The sequence below is a fragment of the Cebidichthys violaceus genome, unplaced genomic scaffold, assembly GCF_023349555.1.
Source record: "Cebidichthys violaceus isolate CVI_PGR_0920_01 unplaced genomic scaffold, fCebVio1.0.p SCAF_45, whole genome shotgun sequence".
Classification (NCBI taxonomy): Eukaryota; Metazoa; Chordata; class Actinopteri; order Perciformes; family Stichaeidae; genus Cebidichthys; species Cebidichthys violaceus.
Genome location: NW_027176650.1, coordinates 407,501 through 432,460, shown reverse-complemented (window position 1 = coordinate 432,460; position 24,960 = coordinate 407,501). Strand labels below are relative to the sequence as shown.

Sequence of the window (24,960 nt, the reverse complement as noted above, 5' to 3'; positions counted from 1 at the left end):
GAGGTGCAGAATACTAAAACACGTATCACATACAGTTAAACACCGTTTCTGTAGCTTCAACAAGATTTACTCAAGGTTTTTATTGTATTATAAAATAGTGTTTACTTAAGAAAGTGTCAGCTGGCATTCTATTGGTTGGGGAATTTTGAAAGGTTTCTTTTGCACACAAGCTCTCAAATTGAAAGATCAAGCTCTGAACAAAGATGAGATAAAAACTCCATATTAACTCTGACCGTTTCTTCTTAACTCGTAGAAAAGCATCACTGTCGTCTGGAGAAACCTTGAATCTACAAATATCAACTTTTCGGACGCTCAGTGAAGGTTTGGATATTTTATTTATTTATTCATGTTCTGTATGTTTGTACTGCTTTCATGTCCTGAGCTATGTATTGTTGCTGTTCATCAGATTGTCTGTGACCTCTGTGTTAAATTATAAAGTTGAAGTTGTTTAACTCATGTAGGAGAATCATAATTCAACTATGAACATTATCAAACTGGGGGAATATTGGAATACTTATATCTGCTAAAATTACAACTAAGGATATCTAACGAAAACATGTGTAAAAGATACAATAATGGTGGCCAAGGATGCTTAAAGGGCTGATCCTCTATAAACCAAGCAGATTATAGATGAAGACAAAGATGCATTTAAGAAAATCTAACTATTCAAAAACTCATCCTTGGAAGTTATCTCACTAAAGATTTAGCACTAAATAAAATCATAAAGGAGATAAAAATTATATGTCCAGTATATTTTAGTGAATAAGAAGCACTCTCATTAGTCACCATTGTCTTAAAATTTATATTTTTATTTACAACACTGTTATAATTCAGTATTTTTACACTGAGTCTTTGAATGCACCACTGTGACTTTAAACAGTATTTCTACTCTGAGGCTTTGAACCTTCCACGCATTCCTCATCCAGACAGAATCCTACCTGAGCTCCACAGCATCAACATCAGCATCAGCAGGTGATCCATGTCCAGGTAGACCGTCTGTCTCTTCTCGTCTGTTGGACTCTTCTTCTGCTCCTCTGCTAACGACGTGTTCAGTTTCCTGTTTCTTCGTCATCAGTTATCTGATGTATTAAATGAGCTCTAATATTTATCTGATCAATACGAGGAGGCCGCTCTGTGGAACTTTATCAAAAGAATCTGAAATTAATCTTTCCCATTTCCACAGGTCCACAGGTCCACCCAACAGACTGACGCTACTGTCACTGTCACAGAGTGTGACAGCAAGTCAGTGTTTGTAGCTGTACATTCATTGGTTCACTGCTAAAATATGATTCAACTCACTTAATTGACACTATTTGCACCATTGTCAACAAGTAGAGACTAACACATGTGTGGTTGACTCTTTAACATGATCTGTTGTCTGTCAAAGAATAATGACAAATAGCTCAGAAACATCTGTGTTATTATTCTTAAAGTCCGCTGATATGAACTCAACTTTATGTATTAAGATACAAACATGCAGCCTAAAGGGCTTCACTTGAAACAGACGCAGAAATAAACAATAAATACAATTATGAACGACTAAAAATTACAACAGCTAAACAATAAAATGTTAAAAATCAATAAATGAAAGTTAATATAATAAAATAAACACCAGGGATATAAAAGAAGAATGACTAAAGCTGAAGAACTACGACTGAATTATTACAAATTAAAGATTTGCATTAAGTGCTGCCAGCTAAAAATCAGAACAACTAGAATTTAAAGGTTAAAGTAGAAGAAATGTTTGAGGTGTAAATTAAGAGTAATGCAGCAGTCACTCTGTGTGTGTGTGTGTGTGTGTGTGTGTGTGTGTGTGTGTGTGTGTGTGTGTGTGTGTGTGTGTGTGTGTGTGTGTGAGGGGGGGGTTTCCTGTCAGTGGAATCACATGATGCTGATGAAGATAAAGGATCGAGAGGAAACCGCTCAGTTTCTAGAAAATCCTAACTGATAACAAACTGCTGTTATTTTTTTAGTTACTTCATATATATATATATATATATATATATATATATATATATGTATATGTGTGTATGTATACATACATACTGTATATGAAGTAACTAAATCAAACAAAAGGCTGCAGTGATACAGTGAATAGCTGTGACATCAACAGGATGAAATCATGAATGTGTGTTTGTTGAGCTGCAGTTAATCTCTTTATGTAAGAGCCTTTAATCCCTCCTCTTAATCCACACATGAAGACATCTCACTCTGTTGTTTATTCTGATGTAAATCTAGTTTTGTGAACAGAGTACCTGAACAGGTAGAGAACAGAGTACCTGAACAGGTAGTGAACAGAGTACCTGAACAGGTAGTGAACAGAGTACCTGAACGGGTAGAGAACAGAGTACCTGAACGGGTAGAGAACAGAGAACCTGAACGGGTAGAGAACAGAGAACCTGAACAGGTAGAGAACAGAGTACCTGAACAGGTAGAGAACAGAGAACCTGAACAGGTAGAGAACAGAGAACCTGAACAGGTAGAGAACAGAGAACCTGAACAGGTAGAGAACAGAGAACAAATGATGACTCTGTCATTTATTTTGATGTAAATATAGTTTTCTTGCTCATATCTGATGATACAATATATTTGCTGTGAATCAAATTAATCACCTATAATGTCACAGAGAGACCGAGAGAGACAGAGAGAGAGAGAACGAGAGAGAGCCAGAGAGAGACAGAGAGGCCGAGAGAGAGACAGAGAGAGAGAGAGACACAGAGAGACCAAGAGAGAGACCAAGAGAGAGAGACAGAGAGAGAGAGACATTCTACACGTACACAGAAACACACCAACAAATGCATGTAGAGCAGAACTAGGCAGATCAATCACCTTAAATCCAGCCCCCTACACACCCTCCACTCCAAAGCCCTCCAGACCCAAGAGCTGAGCCCAGAGAAGAGTCCCCTATGTCAGCTGGTGCTGAGACTAACTGCCTCCTCTCAGACACACCGGGACCAGTCTCACAACAACACCGCTCTCCAAACACCAATCAGAGTGAAACGCATTCTAACACGATGTAAAGAAACCTATCTGGAGCACTGGAAGGAAGAAACCAAAAGACAAAGTAGACTAGAATGTTATCTGATGAAGAGTCAGAATATGTCTCTACTGTCAGAGAGAGACAGCAGAGACAGATCCTCACCAGGTACAGAGAGAGACAGAGAGACATTATGAAGAGTCAGAATATGTCTCTACTGTCAGAGAGAGACAGCAGAGACAGATCCTCACCAGGTACAGAGAGAGACAGAGAGACATTATGAAGAGTCAGAATATGTCTCTACTGTCAGAGAGAGACAGCAGAGACAGATCCTCACCAGGTACAGAGAGAGACAGAGAGACATTATGAAGAGTCAGAATATGTCTCTACTGTCAGAGAGAGACAGCAGAGACAGATCCTCACCAGGTACAGAGAGAGACAGAGAGACATTATGAAGAGTCAGAATATGTCTCTACTGTCAGAGAGAGACAGCAGAGACAGATCCTCACCAGGTACAGGCTCAGTGACCACACACTGGAAATAGAAAGAGGAAGACACAAGAAGACATGGACACCAAAGAGAACAGAACGTGTGGTCACTGTGGGACAGGTGAGACCGAGACAGAGATGCACTTCCTCCTAAAATGTGAAGCGTTCAATCAAATTAGGAACTTTTACTTTAACAAATTCAACTCTGTAATTTCAGATTTTAAAACATGTAATAACAACTCAAAATTAAAAATACTCCTAGGAGAAGGAGATAGGAAGTATCTAGCTGACCCAATATGTCCTAACATGTCACAACATGAAGGACAGTGAGTGACACACACACACACACACACACACACACACACACACACACACACACACTGTACGTATGTAATTAATAATCAATCTGGATGTTATATTAATGATATTGTATATTAATGTTATTGTGTATTAATATTATTGTATGTTTATTTTTGTTGATGCTTTGGCAATACTGTTTCTAAACTTTCATGCCAATAAAGCTATTGAAAATTGAAATTGAGAGACAGAGAGAGAGAGAGAGACAGAGAGACAGAGAGACCGAGAGAGAGACAGAGAGAGAGAGAGACAGAGAGACCGAGAGAGAAACAGAGAGACCAAGAGAGAGACCAAGAGAGAGAGACAGAGAGACCGAGAGAGAGACAGAGAGAGAGACAGAGAGAGAGACATAGAGAGACCGAGAGAGAGAGACAGAGAGAGACCGAGAGACCGAGAGAGACAGAGAGACTGAGAGAGAGACAGAGAGAGAGAGAAACACAGAGAGACAGAGAGAGACAGAGAGAGACAGAGAGAGAGAGAGAGAGAGACAGAGCGAGAGAGAGACCCCGAGAGACCGAGAGAGAGAGAGACAGAGAGAGAGAGAGAGAGACCGAGAGACCGAGAGACCGAGAGAGAGAGAGACAGAGAGAGAGAGAGAGAGAGAGAGAGAAGCAGTCTGACTGAAGCTGGATAAAAACTAACTGGAGCTTCACAGTAGAACGATGAACTGATGATTTCTTCTTCTTGTGTTTCTGAATCTCTTCCTATCTGGATGTGAACATGATGGATCCTCAGAGCAGCCTGAACAGTCTGTGTGACAGGAAAGGTCAGTGTGTGAGTGTGTGTGTGTGTGTGTGTGTGTGTGTGTGTGTGTGTGTGTGAGTGTGAGTGTGTGTGTGTGTGTGTGTGTGTGTGTGTGTGTGTGTGTGAGTATGTCAGTTTAATCTGCTTAATGGTCCTCTGATGTGTTCTGACTCTGATCCACATGTTGAGAAATGTCTGTGAGGCTTTTAAAAGGTTCTTCTGCAGCAGTTATTTGTGTCTCTTGTAGTTGTTTTAGTCTTTTGTGGTTGTTTTATGTCTTTTGTGGTTGTTTTGCATCTCTTGTGGTTGTTTTATGTCTCTTGTAGTTGTTTTATGTCTCTTGTAGTTGTTGTATGTCTCTTGTGGTTGTTTTTTGTCTCTCTTCCTTTCTGAAACACAATTTTCCTGCAGTTCCACAACGTTATTCTTACTTTTAAGATTTGCTCTCCTTTTGTTTTCAGTAGTTTATATATTTATCCATATTTCAGAACAACAGTGTGTCCAGGTGTTAATCATATTAGAGTAAATAATCATATTAGAGTAAATAATCATCTCTGTGAGACACTGAAAGGACTCGAGGTGACGAGGTTTCTCAGGTCTTTGTGGACTAAAATTCTGGCAGCAGCTTCAGTCTGCTGAATCTCCTTCACTGTGGCTAATTACCTTCTAATGAGAGTGAATAGACGCTTCACCTCCTCCATTCACCGACAGGATGGAGAGAGGAGGAGGAGGAGGAGGAGGAAGGTCAGCTGGAACACTGCTGTGTTTGAAGTACAGAGTTTGAGGGAAAGTTTCAGTGTAAGAAAAGTATTTTGAAACACTTTAAAGTGTGGTATTAGTACTTTTACTCTAACAGAGTAGGGAGAAGAGGGGGAGGGAGGAGGGAGAAGGGAGAAGAGGAGGAGGGAGGAGAGAAGAGAGAGGAGAGGCATTATTACAGCGACACAAAAAGACGGACAGTTTGTGTCCCTGACCCAGAATGCATTTGGTGAATATTTCACTACCAGCTGTGATTCTGGGCTCTATGAGGTCAGAGTCAGTGAAGGGTTAATCCCTCACTAATAACACACAGTGACATCATCTGATTACATCATGGACTTCACTTCACTGTCCAGATGTGTTGATGCTGAGTGTTTGTTCTTAGAGACGAGCTTATAGAACATGAAGCATTAATGTAGATTAAAATAAACAGGATATGAAGGAGTTACAATGAAACATACACATTCATGCTGCAGGAATGCTAATATTTATATACTTTTACCTCAGTCAGGTTCTGAATGGACTGTTCTTTGTCGTGGAGTATTTTCCCAGTGTGGTGTTAGTACTTTATTGCCGTAGAGGACCTGAATACTTCTTGTACTGTTACAATACTGTGCTGGTTTAAGCACAGAGTGTCCAGATGAAAACACCTGCACCCTGTTTATGATCATGAGTCAGCAGAATACAAATAAAAGAGTTTTGGGTTCAGAAGTGAGAGAAATTCTGACACGTGTTCTTGAAGGAGGACAGAACTAATATAGAAATAGAAATATTAAAATAACATTAGAGCCTCCAGCATCAGATCATTTACTACAAAACTGAAATAACTGTAACTCTCTACCTGTCCACCAGAGGTCCTCCCAGTCACCTGACTCTCATCCAGTCACATGCCTCCCAGCAGTAGCCCCTCCTCTCCTGCTCACCTGTTCTCCTGCTCACCTGTTCTCCTGTAGTTGAAACAGACCATAAAGCAGGGGATGATTTAGGGGCGGGACTACACACTGATTGACAGGTCTCTACGTCACTCCTCCTCAGTCCAGATATGGTCACTTCCTGTTCACTGGTCAAAACGCCAAAGTCACTTCATAACATCAGTTATTGTCTTGTTTCTGCGTTTGTTCTTCAGCTGAACTTTAGTTTCACACTGAACTGTCGGATAAATTCAGATCAAATACTTTACAGAAAAATGAATCCTGCCGACTTTGCAGAAACCCACAGGTGTGCTTTAATTCAACATCTGGCTTAATGTGAAACATTGAAATGTTGAGGTTTTTACTGCAGAATGTCTTAAACTAAAACAAGAAGATGAACCTGAGTTTATGTCAGCGTTTAATACCGATAGACCAGCATATACTTTACTGAAGTACTATGTTTATCATACTTCATTTGATTGTTTCCATTTCCTGCATCTTAATCCACTAATAGTTGATGTATTTTTATATATTTTATAAAGTAGTTAGTAAAGTAAAGATCTCCACCTTAAAGTGACGGACCGCCTCTCTTCCAGCCACAGAGTCTGCAGACGGCAGCATCGACCTGCCGGTTCCTCAGCAGATCCACATCAGTAGCATCACCTGTGATTCCTTCAAGATCAGCTGGGACATGGACAGCAGAGGCAGAAAGAGGATCACTCACTACTTCATCGACCTCAATAAGACGGAAAACAAGAGCTCCAACAAGTTCAAGCACAAGGTTGGTCCGACAACAAGTCTGGATCAGAGGAAATCCACCGGGGGGTTTGGTGTTAACCCCCAAAACACGCCGGAGGGATTGAAAAGCATGTTTTCTTTAAAAAGAGGAGAGGAGAGGAGAGGAGAGGAGAAGAGGAGAGGAGAGGAGAGGAGAGGCTGCAACATGTGAATTATTCAGTATTTATAGCACATTTTTTAACATTTGTGACACTTTTGAACACTTGGAAGAATGTTGAATATATACTGTAGATTCCATTGTCTTCCAATTTTTGGAAAATAAAATAAAAGTCAAGACCACAGGGAGAGAATTGTGACAGGAGCCAAAAACACCTCGTATGTCTTTGGGGTTCAGAAGGTTAAACAAAACCAAAACCGTCTCATTTGAACTCTTCTTCCTCTGTGGTGGCTTTAATTGCACGAACTGAAAACTGAAAACTGTCCGACTGCGTCTTTATTTTTTCAGGATGTACCGACGAAGCTGGTGGCGAAGGCGGTTCCCCTGCCAATGACGGTGAGAGGTCATTGGTTCCTGAGTCCTCGCACAGAGTACACCGTGTCCGTCCAGACCGCCGCCAAACAGCCGGACGGAGAATACGCCGTCTCTCAGTGGAGCGAGGTCATCGAGTTGTGCACCGCAGGTCGGACCCTTAACTCTTGAGTCTCCCTTAAAAAAAGTTATTCTGAGGGGACAAAAGTGTCCAAAACTGCCATAATATTTAATATAGCAGCATTAAATATTACAATAGTGATGCCTCTAGTGTACACTAAGAGAATAACATGTATTATCTCTATGATACAGTAGTGATGCCCCTAGTGGACACTAAGAGAATAACATGTGTTATCTCTATGATACAGTAGTGATGCCTCTAGTGGACACTAAGAGAATAACATGTATTATCTCTATGATACAGTAGTAATGTGTGTGTGTGTGTGTGTGTGTGTGTGTGTGTTCAGATTACTCCACCATCCATCTGAACCAGCTGCTGCAGAAAGCCGAGGTGATCGCTGGCAGGATGCTGCCGTTCACCGTCTTCTACAGAAACCAAGAGAAGGACTACTTCCAACAGGCCAGGTGTGTGTGTGTGTGTGTGTGTGTGTGTGTGTGTGTGTGGGTCCTCCGTCTGTCCAGCTGTCTTTTAACCCCGTCGTTTTTTGTCCTCAGCCCATCTTATTGCTCCAGAGACGCTCAGTGCTGCCGCATGCTGCCGGCGGTTAAAGACAACAGCGGCAGCCACGGGTCACCCATCAGTGGCAAACTAGAGGGGGTGTTCTTCAGCTGCAACACGGAGTTCAACACGGGAAAACCCCCACAGGACTCCCCTTATGGACCCTTCCGCTTCCAGGTACAACCACGGACAGGTTCACCAGACTCATGGTGGTGTCTTTTCAGGGACGTTTTAGAGGTCAGATATCGCTGTCAACGGCTAAAATAGATGGAGATAAAGTTCCACCTGTTTGTGGTTGTACAGGTGATGTTGCTCCATTTGTTTCTGGTTGTACGGGTGACGTTGCTCCATTTGTTTCTGGTTGTACAGGTGATGTTGCTCCATTTGTTTCTGGTTGTACGGGTGACGAAAACAAATATTTGGTCAGGTTTCATATCCACGGTTCTCTGCTCTTGGGATTGTCTGCATCTCTAAGATGTTTTTCTGTATTTGTACTGACAGAATCTACTCGAATGTGATCCTGTGAACCTTTTGTCAGTGGCCTCTGACCAACATGCTGAATTTAGCACTGACCCTGAAATGCTTTAATATGAGGAGATTCAGAAGAATTAACACAAACACTGCATTTCCTTCTGCACTAGATCCAAGCAGACGTCCTCTTCAACCAGAACACCAACGTCTACTTTGGGGATTTCTACTGCATGTACACATCCTACCACTACGTCATCCTGGTCCTGGCTCCCGAGGGCTCTGACGGAGACGCCTTCTGTAAGGGGAGGCTGCCGCCGCTGGACGGGACCAACAACCACTTCCTGAGCTTCACCGAGGAGGACGACGGCTCGCTGTCGTTCCGTCACGCCCAGGACGTCATCCTGGAGGTGATCTACACGGAGCCGGTGGATCTGTCTTCGGGGACGGTGGCACAGATTAGCGGGCAGCAGCTCATGAGTCAGTCCACCGTCAACGCCAAGAAGGACCCCAGCTGCAAGATCTGCAACATCAGCGTGGGACGTTAGCCGGATCTAAAACAAGCTACTAACTAAACTCACCACCCACGCATTAGCTAAGTGCTAACAATGCCTGTCTAGCTAGCAGGCAACTCATTTATATTTAACTAAACTAACCTTTTCTTAATGTATCGTCACTTTATTAGATCTTTAATTGGTTCTGGCGCTACAAACTATCTCTCTTGGTCATTCAGAGTTCATAGAACCATTGTCACCTCCGCCAGGTTTGGATTTCAGTTTGGTTTGTTTGTCAGCAGGTTTACCGAAAAACGTCTGACTCGAATTACATGAAACTTGTTGGAAGTGGGTAACGTGGACGGAGGAAGAACCAATGACATTTTGGAGCAGATCCGGATCACAAGGGGATATCAAAAAGTATTTCATGGAGACTGAGTTGAGTCACAGAAGTTATAGAACAGAGGTAGTCGGTCGAATGAGACTTAAGGACTTTGTTTTTGACCGAGATGGATTATTAGTTGTGGAAATGTTGAGTTTTTGCTGGCTTTCACACTAATGTAAGGAAGTTGATAGTCTTTGTTTTTCTTATTGTCAACAAATCCCATAAAGAGACCAACAATGTGAATCTTTGTGACTTCACTGCGTTGCTAGTTTTGGGCTGCTCGTTATTTCATTGGTTTGGACGACGCTAACGTTAAGAGACGTAACGTCTGACAGTCAAGGTTTTCTTTTACTCTCTTATCTCGCTGATGATGTCAGAAACTTGTCTGTTGGAGCCACGTTAATAAAAACTACCTGACAGCATTAATATTGTTCAGAACAACAACAAAACATGACGAAGAGTGACGAAACAAACAGATTAAAGGACGTGACCATCTGACGAACTGAGACTGTGTTGTAACTGAATACGTTCAGTCATCAGGACCCGGACCCAGACCTCCTGGAACCGGACGTATCAAACTGTAGGTTCACGTCTGGAGCTTTCTGTTTCCTACAGCTCATCATTGAGCCTCGTTTCCGCTCACGTCTGCTGTCGATGCCCGAGTATCACCAGACAACGAGAAACATAAAGAGCAGTTTTATCGGAGAGGTTCTCGGGTGGAGCAGCTCTCACCCAGCATCACTGTCATCAAACAGCAGCATGATGATCAATGATACATTCATGCTTCAGAATCACTGTGTTGTGGTGTCACAGGTGTAAATATTCATAATGTAATTTATATAAAATGTAGTGAAATAATCGGGACACCGTGGATCTTCTTCAGATTTCTGTTAGTCTCTTTATTTCTGTCAGATTACGGACCATGAAACATCACAATTCATCAAAGCAGTTTCCTTTTATGATATGAAACCCCTCCAGAATACCCACAATTCTCTCTGTTCATCACAGATTAGCGTTGATTCACTTTCACATTAGAGAATGCACAATAACTCTATACAAAATAGCGTCTGGATATTTATTCCTGGTATAAAAATAAGTTCTAAGTGCTTCACACACTTTAATACTGACTCTGCTTCGGCGTGTTCACGGCTCGGATGTCGGCGCGCGTCGTAAAAACTCGTAAAGAAACAAACGTCATGTCGGACCGAAGGATCTGTTTGTGTCCCGAGTGAAACCAGAAGTCAACGTTGATTTAATTATCACGTAACTTCTGTAGTTATTTCAACCTGAACTCTGCAGAGGTTGTTGCATGAAAAATTAACTTTTCCTAAGATGTCATAAGAGTCATTGACAGCAACTATGAACACAATCTGGAGGTTCTATGTTCCTGTTTGACGACAGGTTTTAAAGATCCGGAGACGAGTTTTAGGGTCACAGCTGACACACAATGTGAAAATACTGAAATATCAACAAGTGAAACTCCCCGAAGAACCGCGGCGACCTGAAGCTGATGTTCCTGTTCTGCGTTTTACATTCAGGAGTTTCTTTAAACGCTGATTAGAATTCATTAGTTTCATTCATAAGTTGTAAAGAAGCTTCTGTCTTTCAGTGAACGTTGAGCACCCGGAGACATTTACTCAAATGTTAAAGATGAGGGACAAGAAGCTCATGACACCACAATCTAAAACCTACATATTCACAGTTTGTAGAACTACAAAGTCCAGAGTGCCTCAGTGACTAAAACAGAGTTTCAATTTTTAAATCCGACAAATTTCAGTTGTAATTCACAGACAGGAAAACAATGCTGAAATGGTCAAAAGGTAGTTTCCAGTTGAAAGACATTGAAAAGAACTACAAATCCCAGTTATCTTAGAGAAAGTAACTAAGGTTACAACAAAGCATAGAAGAACTAAATCTATTTGGCTGATTGAGTTTTTGAATACTTTAAACATACTACTAAAAACATGCAAACAAACTAAAAAAGACAAAACCATGAACGAGTCTTAACCGACAGCCAATCACAGGCCGCCTACTTAATCAATCCCAGAATAATCCCCGATATGTACGTACGCATCATTCAGATATGATAGATAATATGAAGAAAGAAATGAGATTTAACGGGTGAGAAATTCGTTTCTGAGCGACTGACGAGTCCAAAACAGAGTCCACGGTGGATTTGTCTTCCTTAATGTGAACGCGTCTCGAGCCGTGAGAGATCCTTTTCTCTCCTTTTTTAGAAAACGCCGTATCCGTCGGTGTGACGCGTCGCCACAGCGAAGGCTGGGTATCCCTCGTAGGTGGTGTAGGCCGTCAGGTCCTGACCCAGAGACACGGCCTGCTTCAGCTGGGACGCCACCGCCGACGCCGCCGGGCTCGCCAGAGCGTAACCTGGAGAGACCAGACCAGAATCAAGACGTCGTTATGTTTGGAGTCACACAGTCAGAACTCCGAGTCTGAAGGTAGAACGTTTCTTTACTAACAGATGTTCTGTGGTTCAGTAGATGTTCTAACTAAACTCTGTTCAATTAGACAAATCCTCTGAACATCAGCTGGAAGCTTAGATTTAAACAGGAACCGCTTCCTGTTCCAGTGTCAAGGAGTTTCACAATAAAAGCATCCTGAAACAAGCTGTAGTTAACTTTATCAAAGCTCTTCTTCAGACTTCACAGTAGAAACAGAATGTTAGTGTAGAGTTACTGTTGGAACATCAGCTGAACTAATCACAGTTTAAACCTCTTCAATCAATATTTACTGATCAATAATCATGTGACAAACTATTTCACAAGTAAATAAAACATCTGGAGTTGTGAGAAGATATTTATTAAGTAGAAAACGACATCAGTATAGCAGCTGTATAAAAACCGTAGTATAAATGTTCACAGCTAAGTAAATCTGTGTTTTTTTTGTTTTTCATTGAATTGTTCAGTATGATGCTGCAGTAAATACTTCTCTTACTCTTACTGGCCACTAGAGGGCAGTAGAACTCCACATTTAGCTGATTGACACTAAAATTGACTTTTCGTCATCTTTTATACCACGAAAAACACTCAATCATGATGAAAGAAGAAAAAACTAAGAATTTTAATTTAGTCAGCAGAAGTAGTAGTAGTAGTACTTTTAGTAGCCGTAGATACTGCTGCAGTAGTTAAAGGAGAAGCAGTGGAAAAGCCATAGAATTAGTTGTAGTAGTAACAGTGCAAGGAGTAGTAGTAGGAGCCAAAGTAGACAAATGGGCAGTAGGAGTACTGTGTACTGTAGCAGTGGTACTAGTAATAGTAATGTAAAATAATAGTATTAGTAGCATACGCAGAGGACAAAGTAGAGTTATTAGTAGCAGTAGTAGTAGTAGTAGTAGTAGTAGTAGGACCTAAAGTAGTGTATTAATAGTCTTGGTAGTAGTAGTACACACCTGAATGGTTACTTGTGGTTCCTAGAGTCTTAAAAAGTAGAACAGGAACCCGAACCTTCAGTTATCAAGCTCCTATTCTTTGGATCCAGCTTCTAGTTTCAGTCCAGGAGGCAGAAACCCTCACCACACGTAAGAGTAGTCTTAAGACCTTCCTCTTTGATACCTCTTATAGTTAGGACTGGTTCATGTTTATAGTTAGGACTGGTTCATGTTTATAGTTAGGACTGGTTCAGGTTTATAGTTAGGACTGGTTCATGTTTATAGTTAGGACTGGTTCAGGTTTATAGTTAGGACTGGTTCAGGTTTATAGTTAGGACTGGTTAATGTTTATAGTTAGGGCTGGTTCAGGTTTATAGTTAGGACTGGTTCAGGTTTGTAGTTAGGGCTGGTTCAGGTCTATAGTTAGGGCTGGTTCAGGTTTATAGTGAGGGCTGGTTCAGGTTTATAGTTAGGACTGGTTCATGTTTATAGTTAGGACTGGTTCAGGTTTATAGTGAGGGCTGGTTCAGGTTTATAGTTAGGACTGGGTCAGGTTTATAGTTAGGACTGGTTCAGGTTTATAGTTAGGACTGGTTCACGTTTATAGTTAGGGCTGGTTCAGGTCTATAGTTAGGGCTGGTTCAGGTTTATAGTTAGGGCTGGCTCAGGTTTATAGTTAGGGCTGGCTCAGGTCTATAGTTAGGGCTGGTTCAGGTTTATAGTTAGGGCTGGCTCAGGTTTATTTTAGTACTGGTTCAGGTTCATAGTTAGGGCTGGCTCAGGTCTATAGTTAGGGCTGGTTCATGTTTATAGTTAGGACTGGTTCAGGTTTATAGTTAGGGCTGGTTCAGGTCTATAGTTAAGGCTGGCTCAGGTTTATAGTTAGGGCTGGTTCAGGTTTATAGTTAGAGCTGGTTCAGGTCTATAGTTAGGGCTGGTTCAGGTTTATAGTTAGGTTCTGGCTCAGTAGCCTGGTCCTGGTCCTGGTCCTGCATGGTGTCTGTTAGTGGTTTGGTTAAGTGGAGAGTTAGTTGGCTTTGGGTACGGACCTTCACATACCTGGGAAGGCTACCGAGGCCACGGTGGCGGCAGTAGCACAGCCGACGTCGGCGGCGCCCTCCGTCTGCAGGCCGAGCGTCTGCAGAGTGTGCTCGGCCGCATGCACTTTAGCTTCTTCTACGGCTGCGCACAGCTTAGCAGGCGTGAAGGGATGTCTGCAGAGAGACACAATCAATGTGAGATGTAGCTGGATGATCCTTTTGTGTTTGTTTATATCACTGTGAACTGAAGCTTGTTCTACTGTTCTGCATCAACACCTCATATGTGCAAAACAATGTTTCAACACTCTTAAAGGAACAGTGTGTGAGATCTGGAGCCATCTAGTGGTTTAACTACAGATTACAACCAACTAAATATCCCTCTGATGACTCCTCCTCCTCCAAGAACACAGTGACATGAGACACCCAGCGCTAAACAGGGTGGTAGTAGTAGTAGTAGTGGTAGTAGTAGGAGTAGTAGTTGCACTTGTAGCATTAGCAGTAGTATTCTTACACGTTGGGGTACTGGGTAGCCAGAGCTGGTATGGTGATCTTGTAGAGGAAGAGTTGTCTCTGGTCCGGACCGATGGCAGAGTGGAGCTGATAGACGGGCTGACCCCAGTTATTCTTCTGACACAACTCCTCCAGAACCTGGAGACAGACAGACAGACAGACAGACAGGGTTCAGACTGGTGTAAGTGATCATGGTAGTACAACACATTCAGTTGTCTTTCAGGTTCATCCTTTAGGAACATGAAGTAGAGACTTCTACAAACACTGACTGAACATGGTCGACCGTCTTCAATGAAACCTTCACTTCATCACAGTCAACAAAACAACTTCAAAACAATATCTGCAGCGGGAACTCCTGACGAAGTACCACTACTTCTCTTCTGTCCACTGGTCTCGTGCTAAAGGTGAGAACTTCAGAAGACCTGCTGCTGCTGGTCCACATTATTCTGAGAGCTGCAGCAGAGCAGCAGCCGTCCTCAGGTGTGTTCTGTTACCTGTGTTGCAGGTTTGATGGCGGCGGCCTTCAGGCTCATGGCGGCAGGGTTCATGGGGGTGAGCTCCATGCCCGGCAGCAGGTCGTACAGCTTCTCCTCCGCCTGCTTGTCCGCCTTCAGGCCGTAGGAGGCGCCGCCCACGCCGCCGGCTCCGCCCACGACTCCGACCCCGGCGGCGTAGGCCAGGTATCCCCGCCCGCCCAGCCCCCGCACCCCCGCAGCCCCTACAGGTACAGTCATGTAAATTTCTACAGGAGATCGAAAAGGCAGTGAAATCAATCAAATCACCGGAAATCAACCGGGAAGAAGAATCAGACAATTATCAGTCATGACAACAGTACATGTGTCCTGCTTCCTCACTGAGGAAGACTCCTCTGATGATTCACCGTCCAATGAGCTGCAAACATTCTGATTTCATGGTGATCAACATGAGCTTCTTCTGATTCCTCGTGTTTGATACGATATTCAGGCAAACGAACACTCTTTACATTTGATTCTTGATTTAATAGTTCAGTTTGACTTTTATGAATCAGATCCTGAGGATCAGATTACTGATGAATTCACTTCTCATATTTCAACCGTGTCTCCTGAAAGTGACGTCACATACAATGTAACACTTTCTCCTGGGTTACAGCAGTTTGAAACTATTTGAAACAGTTTTTTTAAGTTGAAAGAAGTTTTAAAACACAACAAAACTACTTTAAAACATCACGGCTTAAAATAAGTTTGTCTGTCTCGTTATTTAAGTTATGGACATCATTGAAACAAGCCACACAAGACTCAGACAGCTGTCTCCTGGGTGAACGTCCTGTGTTTGTTGGACCTCGTCCCTTCATGGACTTTTTTTAGAATGTTATTCGTCAAAAACAAAAGTAATCCAGTAGAACGTTTCCCTCTGAATGTGATGGATCATTTTTAGGAGACCCGGCTGTTAAAATACTTTTAATCATGTGTTTTCTTCTCTCGATGTTTTAATGAAGAACATCTCCTGACTCTGAGTTTGCTTTTTTAAGAATGAAGTTGTGAAACAGTAAATTCTAAAGTTCATTCTCTTAAACAACCTGGAAAATAAACCATCAGAACAACAGAACAACAGAACGCTCTCGTTCAGTTCCTCTGTTTAGGGTTCAGGCCGTCCTCACCTCTGACGGACGGCGTCCTGATCAGACCTCGACCTCCGACGTGAGCTTTGGCCGCCGGGAAGCGGAACTGACCTGGTATGGCGGCGTAGGCCTGGGGGGCGTAGAACACGGGCGGACCGAGGTACGCCGCTGAGGGGTCGTACACCTGGAGGAAGAGGAGGAGGACGCATCTTCAAGTTGACCTGATGCATCGGCTCAACATTCATGTTCTGCAAACTCAAAAGCTCATGTATAATACGGTTATATATAACAGTATTATAATAATTATTTTCATTTAGCACCATCATCAGGCCAACGAGTTAATGTGTTCAACACTTTATCACTTTATACAGTAAAAACAGGTTCATTGTAGCTGAACTCCTCATTGTGTCAAAGTCCTTCAAAGCAACACCATCAACGTTAAATACAGAAGCAGGAGCCTACGTTACATTCTCCACTACAGTTTGAGGGATTCTCCTGGATTATGGCCGCAGTTTTAAACAAGTTTTAAACAAGTTTTTAACAGTTTTAAACATCACGGTTTGGCTTAAAATAATTACGTTTGTTAAGTTGGGGATGTAATTAAAATAAGCCGACGTTGACTCTTGGTTTCACACGGGACTCAAACTGTCTCCTGAATGAAAGTCTTGTGTTTGTTTGTTTCACTAAACCTAAACCACTCAGCCGTGAATGTTCCTGCTTCCTCCGTCATAATGAAAGTACAGCTGAGGTCTTCCCCTAACCCTCTTAGATCACCAACACGGTGCACCAGGACTCCTCCTGCAGGACTCACATGGACCTGGTGTCGTGGTGCGTTCGGGGTCCTACCTGTCCCAGAGTGTAGGCGGCATAGTCGGTCTGCAGCAGAGATGTTCCCCGTCCTCCCGTCCCTCTGGTGTAGCGGACGTAGCTGTCCTTGTCCACCGGCTTGGCCAACGTCACCTCGATAGGAGAGCCGTCCACCAACTGGAGGGAGGAGGACAAAGTACTGTCTTCAGATCCTGTACTTAAAGTTAAAGTACTGGCACCACACTGAAATACTCCATTACTATGTGTGAACTCTGACCTTCCCGTTGAGGGTGCTCATGGCGGTGACGGCGTCCTCTCTCTGGGTGAAGTGGACGAAGGCGTAGTCTCTGATCTTCTTCACTCGCTCCACGGCGCCTGCAACACAACAAACTCCTGAAAGATCAGGTTCTGAACCTTCATTTTGACTTCATTCAGCCTTCTGGAGCCGAACGCTCAGCGGGGAGGGTCACCGTTTAAACACCTGTTCACGGTGTGTTCTGCTCATATTCACATTCATACCAGTTTCATGTGGTTTAGGTTTTTATGCACACATACAATAACATAACACTCTAAACTAATAAATACAGCATCATTCAGTAAATGAATGGCAATAAGAGTTCATCAAATCATCTGATTTTATCATGTAAAGATAAAATACAGAAGATACATTTGAATTGTTTAACAGAAAACTGTTCACGTCTATAAAAAGGTGGTGAGAATATACATTTAAATATAAACACATCTGATGACTGAAAGACAGACGGAACGCACTCCTCCTGAGAATTAGGATTAGATTATTAGATTGTTAATACATTATATATCAGATCAAACAATATAAAGATCATAAAGATAATAGTTCACTTTGTGGTTTGATCCACAGTTTTTATTAGCATAACCCGTCCTGCTAAAGTTGAGAAGTTTTGACTTTAATTCCTAAATTGTATCAACAACAAGAGGAAATCTGTATGTGATAAGAATCATATTGATAGAATCAGCAAACACAAAGTGAAAAGACTTAAAAGTGACAAACGATCATGAATGAAGCTAAAGAATCAAATGTCCTGAGATAGAACCTTGTGGGACGCCACCCTGCCTGGTTGGCTCATTCATTCAGGTTTAGTGTTTTATTCTGAAAGACTCACCCTGCCTGTCGTTTCAGATAACTTCCTGTCCTCCTGTGTTCCCCCCCCCCCCCCCCCCCCCACACACACACACACACACACACACACACCACCTGTCGACCTGCTGCTGTATTTAGATCGTAAGTTAAGAACTTTATTTAGATCGTAAGTTAAGAACTAAGAACTTGTCCTGCTGCCTCGTCACCACTTCATCTGTGTTCGGGTCCAATCCTCACAAACAATGATCACACATCGTTCTCCGTCTTCACTTTCCATCCAGAGTCGTTACATCTCTTAAAAACAATTGGTAGCTGTCAAATTGCTGCAAAGTCACAGGTACAATTCCGGCTTTGAGGCCCTGTTGTGTGTCAAACCCGTCTCTACACTGTCCTCTGTTAAACGGAAGGATGCCCCAACAATGATCTAAGAAGAGTCCTGAAGTAGTAGGACTGAGTGTCTGTGGTTCTGTGGTTCTGTGTTCTGCGGTACCTGGTCTGAGGCTGTTGAACTCCTTCTCGATGGTCTCCTCGGTGGTCTGCAGCATCAGGTTCCGGACGTACAGGATCTTGACGGTTGCCATGGTATCCTCGTCCACCTCCACCTCAGGCTCTGCCCAGTCCACGGCGATGGCGTGACCCCACAGCTGAATACGACCTGAGAGACGAGACGGGTTCACTGTGACTTCAGGTCTCACTGGAAACAAACGAACTCAGCTCAGTTTTGGGGTTCGGTTCATTATTTCTGTCACTTCTTTAGAAAACGTACAAATTAAACTTTCATATCATTTCATCAATACATTATTTTATTTTAACATGTCAGTGATGCTTTGATCTTCAGCTTTTATTCTTCTCGATCTATCATTCACATTTTCGTGATGCCAATAATGGAACTGAACTTTTAAAGTAATTTGAAATACTTAGTACTCTTCAACTGTGTGTATTACTCTGAAAACACCGATACAAAGAGTAACTTAAAGAAGAGTGTGTTCCGCAGTATTTATTATTACTTATTATTAGTTATGTGGTTTACAGAGAGTATTGAACTGAACCAAACGTCCTGTACTTGGCACCGACCCGTGTACTATTACACATGTCGTAGTATTCTCCACCTGAAAACACTACTCAGCGATCCGCAATCATTCTGTTGCACCTGAGTGGAACCAATGAAACGCTTTCTGTATCAGCGAGTCCATGAAGTGTTTCCTAACACACTAAACCGCTACAGCTGTTGAGGACAATAATAATAATGATGATGATAATAATAATGATAATAATAAATAAACCCTAATAACACAGATAGATAGGATCAAAACAAACTAAGGAATAAAATAATTACTAAATAAATAAATGAACAAATCAAATTAACAATAATACCATAAAGCAGTAAAATAAGTGATTTAAAAGCCTTTTGTCCTCAGTCAGGTCTCTTTGAATCAATCAATCATTTCAACACTAGATGGTGTTTAAATGTGGTTCATCATTCAGGAGGAACTGTAATAACTTTATTGATACTTTTCATCATCAGGTCAACATGTTAATGTGTCCAATACTTTGTTTATTACCAAAAACCTGCAGAAAGACATTCAATCAGTGTTTTGATTAGCACGTGTTAGCATGCTTCGCTAAGCTGGTGACCGCGTGTAAGGTGTAGCTGCTGATGAGCAGAATGTTGACGCTAGCATTCAGCTGTCAGGTTCTCAGAGGACTGACTCTCAGGTTCAGTCGCTGCTCTAAACTCGATTAATTTGTGACTTAACTTTGACGTTTGGTTTCTACCTGGCAGCAGTTTTCGGCGGGCCATGGCGGCCGCTCGGTGGCTCTCGTACTCGACGAAGGCGAAGCCTCGATTCTTGGTTTTGTCGGCGGCGCTCGGGTACACGATGACGTCCACCACCCCGTCGGTGACCTTCCTCATCTCAGACAGGATCTCCTCGCGCTTCTTGGTTTTGGGAATCCCGCCGACAAACAGGCGGCAGTTGTCGACGCTGGCACAAACTCCAAGGAGGCGGCCATTTCTGTAGGAAAGGAAGACGAGCACAAGAGTCGGACAACAAGTCGCACCGACGAGTTCTTCAGAAGCATCAGTCAGCCGAGGTCCAAGGCGTTCAGACTGGAGGATGGTCTGTGTATCAAGGAGTTGTTTGAGGGTTTGTGTTTGTCAGGTAGACTGAGGTGTTGTATCTGTGTGAGGATGAGGATGATGCTCTGGGTCATTGCCTGGTTACCATCACGTGGTGGTGGGCTTGATGTTTACTTGGTGCTCAAAGTTCAGGTCTGTTACCAGGCTGCTGCTGTGCGGTAGCTATGGTGTTGCTTGGTGGGTGTTTGGCTGATCTACGTTACTGCAGCGATGCTACTAGTGAAAGCTCGTTAGCGTTTCTTTTAAGAAGTATCAGCATGTAACCAGTCTACAATGACGATGCATTCAAAGTCTCAGTCTCCAGAGTGGTGGAGGTGTTAGAAAACAAACCCGGACCTGATCTCGTAGTTGTTGAGCTGCTTCATGGCTGCTTTGGCCTCCTGTTTGGTGCCGAAGGTGACGAAGGCGTAGCCTCTGTTGTTCCCGCTGAAGTCCATCATCATCCTCACCTCGTAGATCGTACCGTACTGGAGACGGGAGGAGAGCTGTGAGAACTGCATGCTGATTCAAACGACATGTTTGTAATGTAGAAACGGTCATCACCTTCTCACACAGAGGAACCAGCTCGTCTTCAAACAGATCTCTCGGTAGTTTCCCCACAAAGATCTCGCTGCCTCTCTCTGGCGGTGGTCCGTCCCAACCGGGCGGTGGGCCGCCGTACCGCCGCTGACCGTTCTCCTGGAACAAAGAGCAAAATGAAAACAGTCAAAACCACAGTGATGATTAAAGAAATGTAAAGCAAAGTCCATTTGAGGACCACGGGTCATGTTGCTTCGTCAACTAAACCAGCATCTGCACTTAAGAATCTTCTTTATTTATGGATATTCCACACATGACATTTGCAGCACACACACAAACACAGTATATTGTGTTCCCTACCTGCTGCAGTTGGTATCCTGTGCGTTGCATTAGCTCCCGCAGCGCGGCCTCCTTCTGCGTCCCCACCAGTCCGTCCCCGCCTGCTTTCTGATTGGATTCCATTGGGTGTGATTGACAGCGATATGTAAATCAGGGAAATTAGGGGTGCTCACTGGAAAACAACGGAATGAAAACATGTTACATTACATTATTACATTACATTACAGTCATTTAGCAGACGCTTTTATCCAAAGCGACTTACAATAAGTGCATCAACATTGGTAATCAAAAGAACTACTAGTCACCAGAAGTCATAAGTACATTTCCTTTAAACAAGCATCTAAGAGCCTGAAGCAGAGCATAACTCAGAGCCAAAGTACAGAAACAAGAGAAACAGTTAGTGCTATAAGTAATACGAATACAATAAGTGTAACAAGCTAGTATGAAAACAATAAGTGGTGAGTGGAAGGCTCAGGGTAGCACTTCCTGAAGAGGTGGGTTTTCAGCCTGCGCCGAAAGATGGGCAGCGACTCCGCTGTCCTGACGTCAGTGGGAAGTTCATTCCACCACTGTGGGGCCAGGACAGAAAACAGACTTGACCGGGTCGATCGGCCGCCAGGACCTCTGAGCGACGGGGCGACCAATCGCCCCGAGGCAGCAAATGTTATTTTCGGTGTCCTACGGAACTCTAAATCCGTCTCTGAACCTTTGTAGTACGTGCATCATTTAGAGGTGTTCAGTCAGCTGTATGTGACAGGCAGATTGTGGTGAAATGTTCGGATCATGTTCATGCTCCCAAGAGGATGAACCCTCTCGTTAATGATGGCGGGATTTACACTGTTAGTGTTGTTCAAGTGTAGTTAAACTCCAGCTATTAAGACACTCATATACACTGTACGTTAATGAGGAATTTAATAAACAACATAATTCTTGACTGTAAAGTTACATTGTTGCGAATGGATTGCTGCTTCATGATGTTGTGTTTTGATTGTTGCGTGATGTTATATATTATACATGTATATATTCCATAATCTTTCTTCTAACCATAACCAAGTAGTTTTGTTGCCTAAACCTAACCTGCTGCTTCTCAACGTCAGCCGCATGTCGTCGTGCGTTCATACAACCGGGATATGAGACTGATATGAAATATATTCATGAAACATGTTTTGGATTCTGAAACGTTGATATTCAACGTATCTGTGTTTTTGTAAAAACGTATAATCCCAATATTTTTTCTGGCGACTGGGTTGACAGTTCAGTTGCTGCCCTTGAGCAAGGTCTTTCACCCTCGACTGCTCACCGTCCGGTGTCCAACACATCAGACTGTGGTCATACTGGGCAGCGTCGTGTCCACACTGAGACTGTTTGTCCTCACGAGCTGAACTCTGTTTTCCTGCTCTCGACAACAGATACGAGTTGTGTTTGAAGTGAGCAGCAGACAGGTCAAGGTCTGTTCTGTAATCATTTACAGAGACTCTGGACAGACTGCAGCCAGAGTGTCCGTCTCACTGTCTCACTGAGTGGAAACATACTAGGCTTCACTCACTACGGTTCTGTCCTTGTGAGACCCTCAGTGACAGAAAACCTTCCTTTGTGCTGTAACACAAACCTCAACCTGAAACCACACTTTGTATAAACGTCCTCACTTTGTATAAAAGTCCACACTTCGTATAAACGTCCTCACTTTGTATAAAAGTCCACACTTCGTATAAAAGTCCTCACTTCGTATAAAAGTCCTCACTTCGTATAAATGTACTCACTTCGTATAAAAGTCCTCACTTCGTATAAATGTCCTCACTTCGTATAAATGTCCTCACTTCGTATAAAAGTCCACACTTCGTATTAAAAGTCCACACTTCGTATTAAAAGTCCACACTTCGTATAAAAGTCCTTACTTTGTATAAAAGTCCTCACTTCGTATAAAAGTCCTCACTTTGTATAAATGTCCTCACTTCGTATAAATGTCCTCACTTCATATAAAAGTCCTCACTTCCTATAAAAGTCCACACTTTGTATAAAAGTCCTCACTTTGTATAAAAGTCCTCACTTCGTATAAAAGTCCTCACTTCCTATAAAAGTCCACACTTTGTATAAAAGTCCTCACTTTGTATAAAAGTCCTCACTTCGTATAAATGTCCTCACTTCATATAAAAGTCCTCACTTCCTATAAAAGTCCACACTTTGTATAAAAGTCCTCACTTCGTATAAAAGTCCTCACTTCGTATAAATGTCCTCACTTTGTATAAAAGTCCTCACTTCCTATAAAAGTCCACACTTCGTATAAAAGTCCTCACTTCGTATAAAAGTCCTCACTTCGTATAAATGTCCTCACTTCGTATAAAAGTCCTAACTTCGTATAAAAGTCCTCACTTCGTATAAATGTCCTCAATTCGTATAAAAGTCCTCACTTCGTATTAAAAGTCCACATTTCGTATTAAAAGTCCCCACTTCGCATAAAAGTCCTCGCTTTGTATAAAAGTCCACACTTCGTATAAAAGTCCACGCTTCGTATAAAAGTCCACGCTTCGTATAAAAGTCCTTACTTCGTATAAAAGTCCACACTTCGTATAAAAGTCCTCACTTTGTATAAAAGTCCACACTTCGTATAAAAGTCCTCACTTCGTATAAAAGTCCTCACTTCGTATAAAAGTCCTCACTTCGTATAAAAGTCCACACTTCGTATAAAAGTCCTCACTTCGTATAAAAGTCCTCACTTCGTATAAAAGTCCTCACTTCGTATAAAAGTCCACACTTCGTATAAAAGTCCTCACTTCGTATAAAAGTCCACACTTCGTATAAAAGTCCTCACTTCGTATAAAAGTTCTCACTTTGTACAAATGTCCACATTTTGTATAATAACACATTTTTCCTTCATGGTCGTGAGCACCACACAAACACACACTGTCACACACACACACACACACACACACACACACACACACACACACACACACACACACACTACTAAGTGGCTACTTAAAGCTAGCCCTTTGAACCTTAAAGAAAGGTTGATATAATCAGTGTAATGAGAAACAGCCTGCTGCTGCATCTTAACTGCATTCATTAGCATGGTGATCACACACACACACACACACACACACACACACACACACACACACACACACACACACACACACACTTTCTTTCCGTTGCATTTCAAAGAGAAGCTCAGCGACGTGATCTTGTTTCTACTCGTGTTTTGGGAGACGAGCACTTCACACCAGAGGGGGGGGAGAGACAAAGACGACATGGAGAAAGAGAGGTCAGAGGTCATGAGATGATGATGACACACACACACACACACCGTATATATTATTCAAAATGTAATATTATGATAGATTATTATAATCTTATGTTGTTATCAGTAACTATGAGAGTATTTAAATGTTGCAGTGTGTCTTTGTGGAGACACTTTGATACGCTTTGTGTACTACTAGGAAGAGACGTAGTAAAGTACTGCATCACATCATGTGACAAATAAATGTGGTGAAAAGAACAATAATAATGATTATCTCTGAGAGGTAGATGAAGTATAACAGAAGATAGAAACACTCATAAAGCACAAGTATTACAAAGTACACTTGTAAAAGTGTAATTGTACAAAATGTACTTTTTAGTTCCGAAAATGATGCAGCAGGAATATAGAATAGTGATATATATATATATATATATGTGTGTGTATATAATATATATATAGTATTTGGCTGCTGAGACGGTTTAAAGGTGAACAGGTTCAGATGACCTGAGAGTCTGCTGGAAATACACCGATCAATACTGCTGACAGAGGTTCAACACACACACACACACACACACACACACACACACACACACACACACACACACTATGATTTTCATTAATTAATGATCACTTTTAGTTCAAAGCGTTAATATCAAGCTATGGAAGCCTATTTGTGCCAAAACATGAAGAAGAAAAGTAAAAAACGTGTAAAGTTACAAGTGAGGAATGAAAT

The 24,960-nt window shown here is 42.3% G+C and overlaps 2 protein-coding genes across 4 annotated transcripts in view; one reads left to right on the top strand and one right to left on the bottom strand.

Annotated features, from left to right (window-relative positions):
- The first annotated feature begins 4,366 nt into the window (after positions 1 to 4,366).
- Positions 4,367 to 10,243, top strand: LOC137886687 (phytanoyl-CoA hydroxylase-interacting protein-like). The gene is made up of 6 exons (XM_068729244.1): positions 4,367 to 4,588; positions 6,833 to 7,017; positions 7,480 to 7,654; positions 7,971 to 8,088; positions 8,179 to 8,359; positions 8,824 to 10,243. Exons 1-6 carry the CDS (start codon positions 4,543 to 4,545, stop codon positions 9,196 to 9,198), a joined length of 1,080 nt encoding a protein of 359 aa, XP_068585345.1. The 5' UTR covers positions 4,367 to 4,542; the 3' UTR covers positions 9,199 to 10,243.
- A 159-nt stretch (positions 10,244 to 10,402) lies between these two features.
- a1cf (apobec1 complementation factor) overlaps positions 10,403 to 24,960 on the bottom strand; it is a 16,279-nt gene continuing 1,721 nt past the window's right edge. Inside the window, exons 2-13 of one of the 3 annotated variants that reach the window (XM_068729323.1) lie at positions 21,011 to 21,161; positions 20,675 to 20,809; positions 20,468 to 20,598; positions 19,768 to 20,006; positions 18,482 to 18,646; positions 17,149 to 17,246; positions 16,911 to 17,048; positions 16,104 to 16,248; positions 14,962 to 15,209; positions 14,469 to 14,605; positions 13,977 to 14,131; positions 10,403 to 11,917 (exon numbers count right to left, since the gene is read on the bottom strand). In XM_068729323.1, the coding sequence (XP_068585424.1) occupies positions 11,763 to 11,917; positions 13,977 to 14,131; positions 14,469 to 14,605; positions 14,962 to 15,209; positions 16,104 to 16,248; positions 16,911 to 17,048; positions 17,149 to 17,246; positions 18,482 to 18,646; positions 19,768 to 20,006; positions 20,468 to 20,598; positions 20,675 to 20,809; positions 21,011 to 21,112 (1,848 nt within the window). In that variant the 5' untranslated portion in view covers positions 21,113 to 21,161 and the 3' untranslated portion in view covers positions 10,403 to 11,762. Of the gene's footprint in view, positions 11,918 to 13,966; positions 14,132 to 14,468; positions 14,606 to 14,961; positions 15,210 to 16,103; positions 16,249 to 16,910; positions 17,049 to 17,148; positions 17,247 to 18,481; positions 18,647 to 19,767; positions 20,007 to 20,467; positions 20,599 to 20,674; positions 20,810 to 21,010; positions 21,162 to 24,960 lie in introns of all 3 variants that reach the window. The other 2 variants (XM_068729324.1, XM_068729325.1) reach the window with 2 other exon arrangements.